This window comes from Papio anubis, chromosome 4, assembly GCF_008728515.1.
Source record: "Papio anubis isolate 15944 chromosome 4, Panubis1.0, whole genome shotgun sequence".
NCBI classification, from domain to species: Eukaryota; Metazoa; Chordata; class Mammalia; order Primates; family Cercopithecidae; genus Papio; species Papio anubis.
Window position 1 is genome coordinate 103,357,363 of NC_044979.1, and position 17,238 is coordinate 103,374,600.

A 17,238-nucleotide genomic window follows, 5' to 3' on the forward strand; every position below is an offset into this window, starting at 1 on the left:
TTAAAAAACAAAGCTTAGGCTGGGCGTGGAGGCTCATGCCTGTAGACCCAGCACTTTGGAAGGCCATGGTGGGCGGATCTTGAGGTCAAGATATCGAGACCATCCTGGCCAACATTGTTGAAACCCTAAAAATACAAAATAATACTACTAAATACTACAAAAATACAAAAATTAGCTGGGCGTGGTGGCGCCCATAGTCCCAACTACTTGGGAGGCTGAGGCAGGAGAATCACTGGAACCCAGGAGGCGGAGGTTGTGGTGAGCTGAGATCATGCCACTGCACTCCAGCCTGGCCAGAGAGTGAGACTCTGTCTCAAAGACAAAAAAACAAAACAAAAAAACCCCCCAAAAAACATTAACAACAACAAAAACAAAGCTTAAAACAGTAACTGTAAAGCCTACTATACATTATGAAAGAATCTGAGTATTGAGAGAATACTTTTCAAACAGCATTAATATAAACAATTTTTATCTCTCTAAAGAGAGATTCCTGAATGGTTCAGATGTGTGTTTAGTGAACATTCATTCGCAGACAATATTCATCCTAGAACGTCTTTCAGACTATTTAAGGTTGATAAATCTATTGTATTAGTTGAGATGGGTTAGAGTATAGTGCAGTAATAAGCACTGCAAAACTCGGTTTGCTCTCTCTCTTTTTTCTTTCTTTTTAGCCTCCTTTGGTGATATGTTTTCTTTTTAAAAGTTGCTTAGCTGTATGATTGTCCTTAGACAGATACAACAAGAAGAGTATCATCTATTTCTATGCAATTTGATATTTTTTGAGCTCTTTTTAAAATCTAAGTATACTATTTAAGATTGTCACTGATATTCAAGGTGATATAGAATAGTTATTATAGTACTTATTGTATATGGTGTATGAGCTAGAGATGACAAGGCACAAGACTGGCCTTTTATTTATTCCCTTAATGAGTAACTTAATTTTCCTCTAACATAATTTTTTCCTATGTAATACATTATAAGATATACTAATCACACTAACAGGACATGAAAGGTTATAGTCATTAGATCTTTCTCAGATTAGGGATACTAAACTGTATCATAGAAATCATCATCATTTCCATCATCTCAGTAAATTTTAAGAACTGTGAATATTGTACTTAATATTGATAGACTAATGGTAGAAGACACTGCAGAATCAGTCTATAGTTGAGGGCAATCAGGGATTAGTATTTTTCACTATTAGTAATTTTCACACCCAATGCTGCTTAATGCTATGATTTAGGTAAAATTGGTGCCTAAGACATACTTGTTGTAGATAGTGATTAATAAAAATATTATATTTATAAAAAGAATAGGCCATCTAATTTTCTCTAATTCTTCTTTAGGTCGAGATTTAATTTGCATCCAGTCTATGGATGGAATGCTGATGGTATTTGAGCAGGAGAGCTATGCTTTTGGAAGATTTCTCCCTGGCTTTCTTCTGCCTGGTCCTCTTGCCTACAGTTCCCGTACAGATTCCTTCATTACTGTCTCTTCCTGCCGACAAGTGGAAAGTTATAAGTAAGTTTGGATGTTAAATCTTTGGAATCATGATTTTTTGGTGTGTTTGTTGCTGACTAATTTTTGTCCACAAAGGGCTTCAATATCACAAATGAAAAAGAGATTGGTTTCTTTGACAAAATGTGATCGTGGTGACTTAGACAATATCATTTACTATTGTAAAATATTTGAAAGGCAATATAGAGCAGTGGTTTGGGAGGCAGACCTGGATTGGAATCCTGATTTTACCACTCCAGATGTTTGATGGTTGCTGTCCTTATCCTGGCTCTAAAGGAGGTAATATTATTCATTTTGACAAGTTTGTTATAAGGATTAAATGTATGTCAAGTTACCACCCTGTAGAAAATGCTCAATGATTTTTGTCATTGTTCCTTGATACAGTAAATAATTAAACACAATGTTGAGTGAAAAAAGCCAAATTGAAGATTTAGCTGTGGAATGCTTTTATAATAAAAAGGAATGTGTGTGACATAGGAAAAATACTGGCATGAACTGTTAATATGAATGTTAATACTTTTTTAAAAGAACAATTCGTAGTATAAGTGAAGTATGAAAATGATCCTAGGCAAATAGTTTATACTTATTTGCTAGAAATTCTTATTGGTCGTGGTAAATTGTGTATGAGAGAGACCGTTTTCTTCTCCACCAGCTAGATTTAAATAAAAGTCAAGGTTTTGAGTTTTTGGAGAGGAAGGTTTTTATTGGCAGAGAGAATGGGGAAAAGAAAGTAGAAATTCATGCTGGGAAAAGAAATAGCCTTGGAGGGTTTCAGTGTCTTTAGTAGCTTTATTGTGTTACCTTACTGATGGCAACATTTAGATCTTTAAACATCTAAGCAGCACATCATTATAGCTTTTCAACATTATTTTTGGCCACATCATTTTTCCCAAGATGGGGAGAAGATATAAATTCATCAGGCAACAGATGTAAATTTTTGTCTTCAAGTTTCAATGTTGTGTATATAACAAGTTAATGCAGTTTTCTCTTCATAAGTAGCCATTTGCTTTTTGTAAATGACTAGGCATCTAGGGTTAAAACTCTGAAAATAAGTGAATGTTTGTGAGTAAGCAGAATTTCACTGATTTAGGAAGTGTATCATCATGTAATATTCCGTCTATAATTCTTATGGCTTTTGTCCAAAGGAGATGATTGAATGGTGGCATTGCTACTGGTAATAAATAAAATATTATATTTATTTTGAGAGGTTGGGGAAAATATCTGTATAGTTTACTCAAGCCTGCCAAACTTCAGCAATATTAGGAGATCTGCTTTTTAGCTTTCCACCCAGCTCTGTGCCTCACCTCCTGCCAAGTAGTGCTATGCTAGGGTCACAGTACAAAAATTTAAACACCCAGTTACTTACTCTTTGAAATATGTGCATAGGAATTAATTTGATAATAACTCTAGGAGTGATTGGATAAAGAAGTAATGTGTAGATTTCCTTAATGTGTGAGTTTAATCTAACAGAAGCTCACATTGTTTTAACTGTGGTAATTCTCCAACATACCAATCTATTAAATTCATCTTTGTCTTAGACTAAAAAATGTACATGTTATCCATTATGTGGATCATTTATAATGGCAAAAATGCATGAGATATGAGATTATTATGAAATGATGACAATCAAGAAGGTTTACAACATTAAGTAGTATGTTGTACTTATATATGCTTTCAACTTTGTAATAGATTATATTAAATGATAATCACTGCTGCATTTTTGGATTTTGGAGAAAGCATGAAAACTATAAGTTTGTTCTTTTGAGGTTTTATTAAATCTGTCTATATTTGGTTAATAGAATATAATCAGTTAATAGAATAGGCTTTAACACATAACTCATTTTCATTTTTGATATTGATACCTTTCATTTCTTTAAACCCCACTTAATTATGTTCAAATAAAAACCAGTGAAGGCTCAGGGTCTCAAACTTCAGTGTGCGTAGGAGTCACCTGGACAGCCTGTTATAAAATGCACATTTACAGATGCTAGTCCCCAGTCCCCTAGATTTCTTTTAATAGGTTTGGGGATAAGACCCAGAAATCATCATTGTAAATTTTTACTCCAGGTGAATCTAATTCAGGGGCACACTTTGAGCACCATTTTTCTTTTGAAGTAAGAGAATTGTTTGCCCTTGAATTTTTTTTTTTTTTTTTTTTAAATGGAGACAGGGTCTCACTATGTTGCCCAGACTGGTCTTGAACTCTTGGGCTTAAGTGATCCTCCTACCTTGGCCTCCCAAAGTGCTGGGATTACTGGCATGAGCCATCACTTCTGGCCTGTTTGCCCTTTTTTGGGGGTAAGGGTAAGGGCCATGTATGTCCAAACTTTGATCGTCTTTTATTCTCTTTTCTTATCCTTTGCCTTTCAGAGTTATTTAGTCAGTAATCTCTGCCCTTAATACTTTCTCTTATTCAGCCTTTCCTTCCCATTCCCATTGGTTCAGGCCTGTATTTTTTCACTTGGATTTCTATTTTTTTTTTTTTTCTCTCTAAACTTTGAAGGGTCCTTCTCATATCTTTTCTTTTAAAACACCTCTTTAAGCCAGAATAATTTTTATTTCTTACTAAAAAACCTAGACTTTTTTTTTTTTTTTTTTTTTTTGAGACGGAGTCTCGCTCTGTCGCCCAGGCTGGAGTGCAGTGGTGCGATCTTGGCTCACTGCAACCTCTGTCTCCCAGGTTGAAACAATTGTCCTGCCTCAGCCTCCGGAGTAGCTGGGACTATAGGCGCATGCTGCCACGCCCGCTAATTATTTTTGTATTTTAGTAGAGACGGGGTTTCATTGTGTTGCCCAGGCTGGTTGCAAACTCCTGAGCTCAGGCAATCTACCAGCCTCGACCTCCCAAATTTCTGGGATTACAGGCATGAGCCACCACACCCAGCCTAGATTTTTTATAATTGACATTCAGTGCTTTTTATAATCCAGTCCCATTTTACCTCTATGATGTGGACTTTTGGACTTGGAAGTGACTTTTGAAGTTAACTGGTTCAACTGTCTTCCTTTTTTCACCTCCTAGATATATTACTGCCTAAAACACTGATGTTTGGCTGTCATGTATTGCCTTCTTATACTGACATTTTCCAGAGTATCTTGCATTATCAGGTTCTTGAGAGAGGAATCTGTCTTAAACATCTGTTCACTGACTGAATAATTCCATTTGTTTATTCAGTCATTCATTCAGCAAATATTTTTCAACAGGCTTGTGTGCTACATACTGTGCAAGGTACTGGAATTGTAGTCAAATAGACATGCCTCTTATCCTCAAGTAGAATTCAAGGAGGCGGGAAGTCAGATACTTCAGTCCATTTGTGATACAGGCTATAGCAGAGCTTTGCATAGGATGCTGAGGAGGCCTTGAGGTGGGACCTCCAAGAGTTGAATGTAGGGAGGCTCCCTAAAAGAGTCTATCTGCCATGGGTGTTATTTTTCTCCTGTCTGCTATACCCCTTCCCCAGCAACCCCTCAATAGCTCCTAATACATTACTGAGTAAATAATCAGCCTTAAATAAAGATTTAAAAGTGTTTTTGTTGAATTTAATTGACTATTTTAAGAAGAAGTATTCTTCTCCAATCTTTGGCTCTGACCAGATGGAAATATTTGTAGTCTCCATATATGTTAAAGGCTTTTCTCTCTCTCTCTCTCTCTTTTTTTTTTTTTTTTTTTGCACATACTGTCTATCTCCTATGTCTGAAGCGCTCTTCCTTCTTTGTCTGCACATGGAAATTATGTCTAGAAGCCTCCCTGCTCCCCTTCAGTTCTTCCCTGACCTAGATGTAAGCAACATCTCCTTTTTCTCAATTTACATAGTAGTTTTTCAGTGCTTCCCTTAGGTATTACTCATGCTTTCACTGATAGCAAACATTTATTTGTTTTTCTCCTTGACTAAACTCAGTACTCCTCGATGGCAGGAATTCTGTATCCCCTGAAGTGCTTAGCACTGTACCTTGGTGAAAGTAGGTGTTTGATGAGAACTGACAAAAGAGTGAAAAGTGTGTAAAGAAGGCTTCTGTTTTGTTACTGGCATCTTTCAGTGAAAAGGATTTGTCCTGGCATAGTCAAGAATTTAGGTATAGTTGAAATCAACATAATAATGCTCTGTATCTCAAGCTTCCATTTCTAGTAAAGCTCTCTGGGTTACATGTCAAGGTTCCAAAACTTCCTGCCACTCATTGAGGTGATAGTTATGTTTCATTTGAAAATAAATGATTTTGGAGGGTTTACTTTTGTGCTCTGTGATGCCTCAATCTGTGTTTTAGTTACTTGCTGCTGTTTTTACAATGCAATGCAATATGGAGTATTAAATTATGTGGTTGAGTTTGTTATTGGTGCACTACAGGACCTGTTAAGCATTTGTGGTTAGTGAGTTCAAAAGCACCACTGTTTACCTGCACTTGCTGTAGTTGCGATTAGTGCCTTTCTGTTCTGAGGGACGTGTATGGCACTCTTTCATAAGATCTTGTTACATTGGCCCTGATTATTCTTTCAGCAGTCTCAACAAGGAAACTTTTTTGTGTAGCTTATGTTACTGAACACTTGAGTGGTAAGAAAAAAGACCCAAATATTTTATTTCAGAATTTCCAAATCTGCTTGGAATTGTTTGGTTTTGGAAATAGATTTTTATGTACTTTATTGGTCACAGTTAAGAGGAGTTAAGGAAGAACCAGAAAATAGATGCTCTTGTAAGTTTGTCATCATCTAATTTTGCTGTTAAGTTTAAGTAATAAAATACTTTTCTGAGTTGTCTTTTAGGAAGATAAATGGTTTGGATTTGGAAATCAGTAGTCAATTTTGGCTATGCCTCTGCCTGCTGTTTTAATGTTAATAAGGCCGCTTTACAGGCTCACTTATTTCTTAGATGAAATAATGAACATAGTTATATAAGAAGCTTCAAATAGCTCAAAGAGTTTTGGACCTTTGTAACAATCTCATGAACATCTATATTATCCCCGGTAGGTTGGTTTCTGTAGGAAATGACCCACCTAAGTAATTCATTGCCTAGGGTTAGATCCATAGCAGGACAAGCTCTGGGATGATGTTTTAGTCACCAGCGCATACTATTTCTGTTGTTATGAATTGGGAATAGGAAAGCAATCCTATTTGGAGTTCAGAATGTGAGGTCTAATTGTTTTGCACTTTTAGAGACTTTGGAATTTTGAAGGTCAATCTCAGATGGTATAGAGAGATTTGCTGCAGCTGCCTGTGGGATTTTGTAGCATGATTTTTCAAGGCGGAGATCTTCTCCCTTTTACTTCATGCGGCCCATGACTCATTCCTCCCTGTCATGCATCTCTCCTAAACTCCTGTCATGGCCTTTCATGTCTCTTTTACTGCTGCATGCCTTTGCATGTGTTATTTACTTTACTGTAATGCCTTCTTCTTTACCAGCGTGATAGAATTTTCACTCATCCTTTAAAATGTAGCTTTCTCTTCCTGAACCTATACCAAGAGCATACCTTTTCTTCCCCAATTAGTTGTTACTATTGGTACTATGTACCATGTTCTATTGGTACTATGTGAATACCTTCTGTTAATTAGCACAGGATACTCTGGGTTATACTTAGCTGTCTGTATATGAGTCTCTACAACTAGTGTGGAAGCTCCTTATGAGTATAGATCATGTAGTAGTTTTTCCATTGTTAATGTTTGTATTAGATCCCCACTATATGTTTATAAAATGAATGAAATTTATATACATTAAGTTTTCATATTAACGACAAGATTTTTTTTTAAATTATACTTTAAGTTCTAGGGTACATGTGCACAACGTGCAGGTTTGTTACATATGTATACATGTGCCTTGTTGGTGTGCCGCACCCATTAACTCATCATTTACATTAGGTATATCTCCTAATGCTATCCCTCCCCACTACCCGCTCCCCACATTGGACCTGGTGTGTGATGCTCCCCTTCTTGTGTCCAAGTGATCTCATTGTTCAATTCCCACCTATGAGTGAGAACATGCGGTATTTGGTTTTCTGTTCTTGCGATAGTTTGCTGAGAATGGTGGTTTCCAGTTGCATCCATGTCCCTACAAAGGACACGAACTCATCCTTTTTTATGGCTGCATAGTATTCCATGGTGTATATGTGCCACATTTTCTTAATCCAGTCTGTCACCGATGGACATTTGGGTCGATTCCAAGTCTTTGCTATTGTGAATAGTGCCACAATAAACATATGTGTGCGTGTGTCTTTATAGCAGCATGACTTATAATCCTTTGGGTATATCCCCAGTAATGGGATGGCTGGGTCAAATGGTATTTCTAGTTCTAGATCCTTGAGGAATCACCACACTGTCTTCCACAATGGTTGAACTAGTTTACAGTCCCACCAACAGTGTAAAAGTGTTCCTATTTCTCTACATCCTCTCTAGCACCTGTTGTTTCCTGACTTTTAAATGATTGCCATTCTAACTGGTGTGAGATGGTATCTTATTGTGGTTTTGATTTGCATTTCTCTGATGGCGAGTGATGATGAACATTTTTTCATGTGTCTGTTGTCTTTTGAGAAGTGTCTGTTCATATCCTTTGCCTACCTTTTGATGGGATTATTTGTTTTTTTTCTTGTAAATTTGTTTGAGTTCTTTGTAGGTTCTGGATATTAGCTCTTTGTCAGATGCGTAGATTGCAAAAATTTTCTCCCATTCTATAGGTTGCCTGTTCACTCTGATGGTAGTTTCTTTTGCTGTACAGAAGCTCTTTAGTTTAATGAGATCCCATTTGTCAATTTTGGCTTTTGTTGCCGTTGCTTTCGGTGTTTTAGACATGAAGTCCTTGCCCATGCCTATGTCCTGAATGGTATTACCTAGGTTTTCTTCTAGGGTTTTTATGGTTTTGGGTCTAACATTTAAGTCTCTAATCCATCTTGAATTAATTTTCATATAAGGAGTAAGGAAAGGATCCAGTTTCAGCTTTCTACTTATGGCTAGCCAATTTTCCCAGCACCATTTATTAAATAGGGAATCCTTTCCCCATTTCTTGTTTTTGTCAGGTTTGTCAAAGATCAGATGGTTGTAGATGTGTGGTGTTATTTCTGAGGGCTCTGTTCTGTTCCATTGGTCTATGTCTCTGTTTTGGTACCAGTACCATGCTGTTTTGGTTACTGTAGCCTTGTAGTATAGTTTGAAGTCAGGTAGCATGATGCCTCCAGCTTTGTTCTTTGGCTTAGGATTGTCTTGACAATGAGGGCTCTTTTTGGTTCCGTCTGGTCCTGGACTTTTTTTGGTTGGTAGGCTATTAATTATTGCCTCAATTTCAGAGCCTGCTATTGGTCTATTCAGGTATTTAGCTTCTTCCTGGTTTAGTCTTGGGAGAGAGTAAGTGTCCAGGAAATTATCCATTTCTTCTAGGTTTTCTAGTTTATTTGTGTAGAGGTGTTTATAGTATTCTCTGATGGTAGTTTGTATTTCTGTGGGGTTGGTGGTGACATCCCCTTTACATTTTTTATTGCATCTATTTGATTCTTCTCTCTTTTCTTTATTAATCTTGCTAGCGGTCTATCAATTTTGTTGATCTTTTCAAAAAACCAGCTCCTGGATTCATTGATTTTTTGGAGGGTTCTTTCTGTCTCTATCTCTTTTAGTTCTGCTCTGATCTTAGTTATTTCTTGCCTTCTGCTAGCTTTTGAATGTGTTTGCTCTTGCTTCTCTAGTTCTTTTAATTGTGATGCTAGGGTGTCAATTTTAGATCTTTCCTGCTTTCTCTTGTGGGTATTTAGTGCTATAAATTTCCCTCTACACACTGCTTTAAATGTGTCCCAGAGATTCTGGTATGTTGTATCTTTGTTCTTATTGGTTTCCAAGAACATCTTTATTTCTGCCTTCATTTTGTTATGTACCCAGTAGTCATTCAGGAGCAGGTTGTTCAGTTTCCATGTAGTTGAGTGGTTTTGATTGAGTTTCTTGGTCCTGAGTTCTAGTTGAATTGCACTGTGGTCTGAGAGACAGTTTGTTATAATTTCTGTTCTTTTGCATTTGCTGAGGACTGCTTTACTTCCAACTATGTGGTCATTTTTGGAATAAGTGTGATGTGGTGCTGAGAGGAATGTATATTCTGTTGATTTGGGGTGGAGAGTTCTGTAGATGTCTATTAGTTCTGCTTGGCGCAGAGTTGAGTTCAATTCCTGGATATCCTTGTTAACTTTCTGTCTCGTTGATCTGTCTAATGTTGACAGTGGGGTGTTAAAGTCTCCCATTATTGTATGGGAGTCTAAGTCTCTTTGTAAGTCTCTAAGGACTTGCTTTATGAACCTGGGTGCTCCTGTATTGGGTGCATATATATTTAGGATAGTTAACTCTTCCTGATGAATTGATCCCTTTACCATTATGTAATGGCCTTCTTTGTCTCTTTTGATCTTTGATGGTTTAAAGTCTGTTTTATCAGAGACTAGGATTGTAGCCCCTGCTTATTTTTGTTTTCCATTTGCTTGGTAGATCTTCCTCCATCCCTTTATTTTGAGCCTATGTGTGTCTCTGCATGTGAGATGGGTCTCCTGAATACAGCAAACTGATGGGTCTTGACTCTTTATACAATTTGCCAGGCTGTGTCTTTTAATTGGACCATTTAGTCCATTTACATTTAAGGTTAATATTGTTATGTGTGAACTTGATCCTGTCATTATGATATTAGCTGGTTATTTTGCTCGCTAGTTGATGCAGTTTCTTCCTAGCATCGATGGACTTTACATTTTGACATGTTTTTGCAATGGCTGGTAACTGTTGTTCCTTTCCATATTTAGTGCTTTCTTCAGGATCTCTTGTAGGGCAGGCCTGGTGGTGACAAAATCTCTTAAGTATTTGCTTGTCTGTAAAGGATTTTATTTCTCCTTCACTTATGAAACTTAGTTTGGCTGGATATGAAATTCTGGGTTGAAAATTCTTTTCTTTAAGAATGTTGAATATTGGCCCCCACTCTCTTCTGGCTTGGAGAGTTTCTGCCGAGAGATCTGCTGTTGGTCTGATGGGCTTCCCTTTGTGGGTAACCCGACCTTTCTCTCTGGCTGCCCTTAAGATTTTTCCCTTCATTTCAACTTTGGTGAATCTGGCAATTATGTGTCTTGGAGCTGCTCTTCTCGAGGAGTATCTTTGTGGCATTCTCTGTGTTTCCTGAATTTGGATGTTGACCTGTCTTACTAGCTTGGGGAAGTTCTCCTGGATGATATCCTGCAGAGTCTTTTCCAACTGGGTTCCATTTTCCCTATCACTTTCAGGCATACCAATCAGACGTAGATTTGGTCTTTTCACATAATCCCATATTTCTTGGAGGTTTTGTTCATTTCTTTTTACTCTTTTTTTCTCCACACTTCTCTTCTCGCTTCATTTCATTCATTTGATCTTCAATCGCTGATACTCTTTCTTCCAGTTGATCGAGTAGGTTACTGAAGCTTGTGCATTTGTCACGTAGTTCTCATGTTATGGTTTTCATCTCTATTAGTTCTTTTAAGATCTTCTCTGCATTGATTATTCTAGCCATCCATTCATCCATTCTTTTTTCAAGGTTTTTCGTTTCTTTGCGCTGGTTACGTACTTCCTCCTTTAGCTCTGAGAAGTTTGATCGACTGAAGCCTTCTTCTCTCATCTCGTCAAAGTCATTCTCCGTCCAGCTTTGTTCTGTTGCTGGTGATGAGCTGCGTTCCTTTGGAGGGGGAGATGCTCTCTGATTTTTTGAATTTCCAGCTTTTCTGCACTGCTTTTTCCCCATCTTTGTGGTTTTATCTGCCTCTGGTCTTTGATGATGGTGACGTACTGATGGGGTTTTGGTGTGGGTGTCCTTTCTGTTTGTTAGTTTTCCTTCTAACAGTCAGGACCCTCAGCTGTAAGTCTGTTGGAGTTTGCTTGAGGTCCACTCCAGACCCTGTTTGCCTGGGTATCAGCAGCGGAGGCTGCAGAAGATTGAATATTGCTGCACAGTGAGGGTTGCTGTCTGATTCTTGCTCTGGAAGCTTCATCTCAGGGGTGTACCCCACTGTGTAAGGTGTGAGATGTCAGTCTGCACCTAGTGGGAGATGTCTCCCAGTTAGGCTACTCAGGGGTCAGGGACCCACTTGAGCAGGCAGTCTGTCTGTTCTCAGATCTTAACCTCCATGTTGGGAGATCCACTGCTCTCTTCAAAGCTATCAGACAGGGGCATTTACCTCTGCCGAGGTTTTTGCTGCTTTTTGTTTAGCTATGCCCTGTCCCCAGAGGAGGAGTCTACAGAGGCAGGCCAGCCTCCTTGAGCTGCGGTGGGCTCCACCCAACTCGAGCTTCTCGGTGGCCTTGTTTACCCACTTAAGCCTCAGCAATGGTGGGCACCCCTTCCCCAGCCTTGCTGCCGCCTTGCAGTTAGATCTCAGACTGCTGTGCTAGCAATGAGGGAGGCTCTGTGGGCGTGGGACCTTCTGGGCCAAGTGTGGGCTATAATCTCCTGGTGTGCCATTTACTAAGACCCTTGGTAAAGCACAGTATTAGGGTGGGAGTTACCCGATTTTCCAGGTGGTGTGTGTCTCAGTTTCCCTTGGCTAGGAAAAGGGATTCCCTTCCCCCTTGTACTTCCCAGGTGAGATGATGCCTCGCCCTGCTTCACCTCTTGCTGGTTGGGCTGCACCAGCTGACCAGCACCGATTGTCCGGCACTCCCCAGTGAGATGAACCTGGTACCTCAGTTGAAAATGCAGAAATCACCCGTCTTCTGTGTCACTCATGCTGGGAGCTGGAGGCTGGAGCTGTTCCTAATCAGGAAATAATCATGATCTGTTTTTTATAGGCTATTGTTAAGTTCGTCATCAGCTTCTGTCTTGCAAAATCTTAAACCGTAGTCATTCTGCATTCAACTGAAGTTACAGTTTTTTATAAGTGAATTATTCTTGATTGAGATAGGATATTTTCAGAGTTGGTATATGACATTTGAAGACCATTGTACATTTCAGTGCTCATTTAGATATGCTGCATTGCCTTCATTCAAGTCCCTGATTTTTATACTCTCAGATATCTGTCTCTTAGAAAATATGAGTTTTGATTCAATAGGAGGGAAAGGCATATATGAGTCTGTAGTTGCTTTATGTCGAGTAAGCTTATTATTCTAAAAATATGTCATTAATTAATGAGAAATATAGAAATTTCAACTTTATTAGATAAATTAATGATTTCTAGATTGAATAATATTTATAAATTGTTTTTAAGAATAATTTGAGCTAAATGTCACTATTGAAATGGAAGCTGTAAAATACTTATAGATTACAATGTCCATTACTCAGAACTCGCTACCTACCAGCTACAAACTACTATGTGATTGATCTCTGTCTCTATATAAATCTGTCTCTTTGTCAACCCATCAATCAATAATTGTATACCTACTATATAGCAAATACTAGGTACTTTATAATTTATTTTTTAATCCTTTTAACAATGATTGTGTTAGAGACTCTATTATTATTTCTGTTTCATGGATGAGGAAGCCAGACACAGAGTGATTATTTGCCAAAAATGTACTTACCTAGTAAGTGGTTAAACTGGGGTTAAACTCAGTTCTTTTTCGTTCCATAGATTATGTATTGATAATTTCTACTCCATCTGACTGCTTTGCATATTTACATTTTTTCTGTCTATTTGGTATTTAGGTGTTAGATCTTTCTTGAGTATTGTTATTTGTCACATAAAATTCTAATGAAAGTGCTTTGATAGTTGGTAGAGCTGTTTTCCCAATGCTGAATAATGGATATATGGTTATAATTTCTTTATCATGACATTTTGCACAGTCTTATGTCACAATATCACTCAATAAGAATTCAATCTTAAATTTTACAGTTTTTAAAAACAAGGAAAAAGTGTTTTATAATGTTTATAGATTATTGTATACTTTTAAAGTTTAAAATAATTTATAACTTTTAATTATAAACTCATTTACAATTTTTTTATTTCTTTCATACAGGTACCAAGTACTTGCTTTTGCAACAGATGCAGATAAAAGGCAGGAGACTGAACAGCAAAAACTTGGTTCTGGAAAAAGACTAGTTGTAAGGCCTTTTTAAAATATATACAAATTTCAGTAATGCCGTATTTACTCACATATGTTTGTTAAGAATAAGAATTCATGGGAACAAAATGTAAAAAAAAAGTCAGCCATTCCCTTTCCTGTGTTATGATTGTATTAATGACCTAAGAATTGAGTTGGTTGTTGTTAAGCAGTGGAAACACATGCCTGGTCATGGTCGTAATATAACAGATTGTAGAGTTGTATCACTAGAACCATGGATATCCAGATGGAGTCACGTTTAACAAATAAAAACGGAAACATTTTAAAAATCTGTCCTTAATAGGCAAAATTTTGTAGATTATATTCTTCTCTTTCAAGTGTCTTTTCTCTAGCTGCTTTCCAGATTTTCTCTTATCACTTGTTTGGAGCAACGGGATTATAATGTGTACTTTTCTTTCCCTCTTTTTGAGCTTAAGATTTGTTAAGCTTCTTGCATCTGCGAATATTTAGTTTGCATAAAATTTAGAAATGTTTTGGCCATTAATTCTTTAAATATTTTGTAACTAATAGGCATGCGACCAAATATATAAGTAAAAGAGAACAGTTCACAGCTCACAAAGGTAGTTAACTCACAGACAAAGGTGAAGTTTGATAATTTGAAAAGTAGTTTTAAGAAAAATTGTAAATGATGAATTCTGCATTTAATGTAAATTGGGGACTAGATGGTGATTATGAACTCTTCCTTATCTTGAGAACTTCTGTAGACAGCAAGGCAAAAAATAGAAGGAACTAAAATTATGGTGGAAACATTGAAGTAAATCTGAGGATACACGTGAAGGAAGCTGAATGGAGAAATAATATAGAATTTAGAATACTAACATAATAATATTGGAGAAGATTATGCAGAATTTTCTGTATTAGGATACAGAAGTTCAGACGGTGGTAGAACAGAAGGGTAACTTGGAAAGAGTCAAGAATCAGATGAAGATATATATATTTTTCATTGGTGGTAAAAAGTAAAAGAGCACAATGAATAAAAATATGGTATAATTTTGCACAGAATTTAGAAGCACCATAGTAATAATAGTTAAAGCACAGATTGAAGTCGAACAGGTCTTGAGAGCTTTACTTTTTTTTTTGAGCAAGTTACAGCAAGTTTGTTAGCCTTACTAAATCTCAGTTTCCTCATTTGCAAAATGATGATAATATCTATTTTAAAATGTTGTTATTAGGCTGGGCATGGTGGCTCATGCCTGTAATCCCAGCACTTTGGCAGGCTGAGGCAGGTGGATCACCTGAGGTCAGGAGTTCGAGAGCAACCTGGCCAAAATGAAGAAACCCTGTCTCCACTAAAATACAAAATTACCTGGGCATGGTAGCGCATGCCTGTAGTTCTAGCTACTTGGGAGGCTGAGGCAGGAGAATCGCTTGAACAACCCCGGGGGCAGAGGTTGCAGTAAGCCGAGATCACGCCATCATACTCCAGCCTGGGTGACAGAGCAAGACTCTGTCTCAAAACTTGTTGTTATTAGATAAATTATATATCTTATATATAAATATATGATTGTGTGTAATATATAAAGCACATAGCAAAATGTCTAGATGAACTTATATGATAATGGTGATTAAATTGTCCTTTGAGGCCGGGCGCGGTGGCTCAAGCCTGTAATCCTAGCACTTTGGGAGGCCGAGACGGGCGGATCACGAGGTCAGGAGATCGAGACCATCCTGGCTAACACGGTGAAACCCCGTCTCTACTAAAAAATACAAAAAACTAGCCGGGCGAGGTGGCGGGCGCCTGTAGTCCCAGCTACTCAGGAGGCTGAGGCAGGAGAATAGCGTAAAACCCGGGAGGCGGAGCTTGCAGTGAGCTGAGATCCGGCCACTGCACTCCAGTCTGGGCGACAGAGCGAGACTCCGTCTCAAAAAAAAAAAAAAAAAAAAAAAAAAAATTGTCCTTTGACCTCCTCAATAGTTGTGTTCTTCCATTTGTTTCTTGTAGTCTGCACTTCAGCCTTATAGGGCCTCTCATTGTTCCAAATATTCCATGGCTCCTCTTCATTCTAGGCATATGGTTTTTCTTCTGTCTGGAATAGCCTTTTCTTATCATTTGCAGTTTTTATTGATTACTCCATGCCTCACACTGAGGATGTATTCTGAAGGCAATTACAGTTGAGTAGTTTTTCCATTCGATTGGTGAATAGAGTGAGAAATAGCAGTAAACTTCATTTTGTTACATGATAGTCGCTTTGCAGGACTGTGATACCATGGGAGCAGTATTCAGTCTATTGCAGGAGAAACAGAACTTATCCAATGGAATGCTTTTAATAAGATAGTTGTGGGAAGACATTTAATAGCTTCCTTTGTTACTCACAGCTACCTTTTTATTGATTTCTATTTAAGTCTTTTGTGTGTTCAGAAAAATAATTTGTATACTTGAATTCTCTTAGATTCATTGAGATTTGTCTTATGGCGTAGAATATGATCTATCTTGGTAAATGTTCAGTGTGCACCTGAAAAGAATGTGTATTTTTTGCTGTTGTTAGAGTGTTTCATATATGTCAATTAGATTATGTTGGATGATAGTGTTGTTCAACTCTTCTGTATCCTTATTCGTTTTTTTACTAGTTATTTTTTTTTTTTTTAACTAGTTATTCGTTTTTTACTAGTTATTATTAGTTATTGAGAGGGGGGTATTGAAATCTCTGACTGTAATTGTGGATTTTTCTGTATCTCCTTGGAAATATATCTATCTTTCTCTATCTATTTATTTATTTATTTATTTTTCATACGGAGCCTTGGTCTGTCGCCCAGGCTGGACTGATCTTGGTTCACTGAAACCTCCGCCTCCCGGGTTCAAGTGATTCTCCTGCCTCAGCCTCCTGAGTAGCTGGGACTATAGGCGTGTACCACTATGTCCAGCTAATTTTTTGTATTTTTAGGAGAGATGGGGTTTTGCCATGTTGGCCAGGCTGGTCTCTATCTCCTGACCTTGTGATCTGCCCTCCTCAGCCTCCCGAAGTGCTGGGGTTACAAGCATGAGCCACCATGCCCGGCATATGTCTGTATTTATTTGTGTATTTTTTGCTTCAGATATTTTGGAATTCTGTTATTAGGTGCATAAACATTTAAGACTGTTCTGTTTCATGATGAACCCATCCCCTTTATATTATGAAATGACCTTTATCCTTTTGTCTGATAATCTTCTTTTTTCTGAGACCTACTTACTCTGTTGGTAAAATACTCAGTTTTCTTTTGATCAGTGTTATTCTGATACCTTTTCCTATCTTTTCACTTTGAACCTGTTTCTGCCTGTGTACTTCTAGTGCATAATTTATAAGCAGTATGTAGTTGGTTGGGATTTGCTTTTTAAAATCAGTATGATATATACTCTGCCATTTAATTTTGTTTTATTTATCTATATGTCTGTCTAGTTTTTTTTGTTTCCTTTTCCTCTTTTTCTGCTTTTCTTTGGCTTTATCCAGTTTTTAAAAAATTCTATTTTATCTTTTTTGGTTTATTAGCTGTAACTCTTTGTTTTGTTATTTTAGTGTTTGCTTTAGGGTTTCCATTATTTATCTTTGGCTTAACTCTATTTTCAGGTGATGTATTACCTTATATATAATATAAGAACTATGCTTATGTTTCCTACCTTCCAGCCTTTGTGCTATTGTCCTATATTTTATTTTTACATAGACTGTGAACCCCATATTACATTGTAATTATTTTAACATAAATAATCAATTACATTTTAATGAGATTCAAAT

At 37.3% G+C, this 17,238-nt stretch overlaps 1 protein-coding gene across 12 annotated transcripts in view; it reads left to right on the plus strand.

Moving 5' to 3' along the window:
* Positions 1–17,238, plus strand: part of BBS9 (Bardet-Biedl syndrome 9) — a 583,258-nt gene that overhangs the window by 196,740 nt on the left and 369,280 nt on the right. For all 12 annotated transcript variants that reach the window (XR_002520717.2, XM_021935217.2, XM_021935215.2 and 9 more), the window contains 2 exons: positions 1,347–1,521; positions 13,427–13,511. Coding sequence is in view for 11 of the 12 variants with exons in the window: in XM_021935217.2 (XP_021790909.1) it covers positions 1,347–1,521; positions 13,427–13,511 (260 nt within the window). In the remaining variant the exon portion in view is untranslated. The remainder of the gene's footprint in view (positions 1–1,346; positions 1,522–13,426; positions 13,512–17,238) is intronic.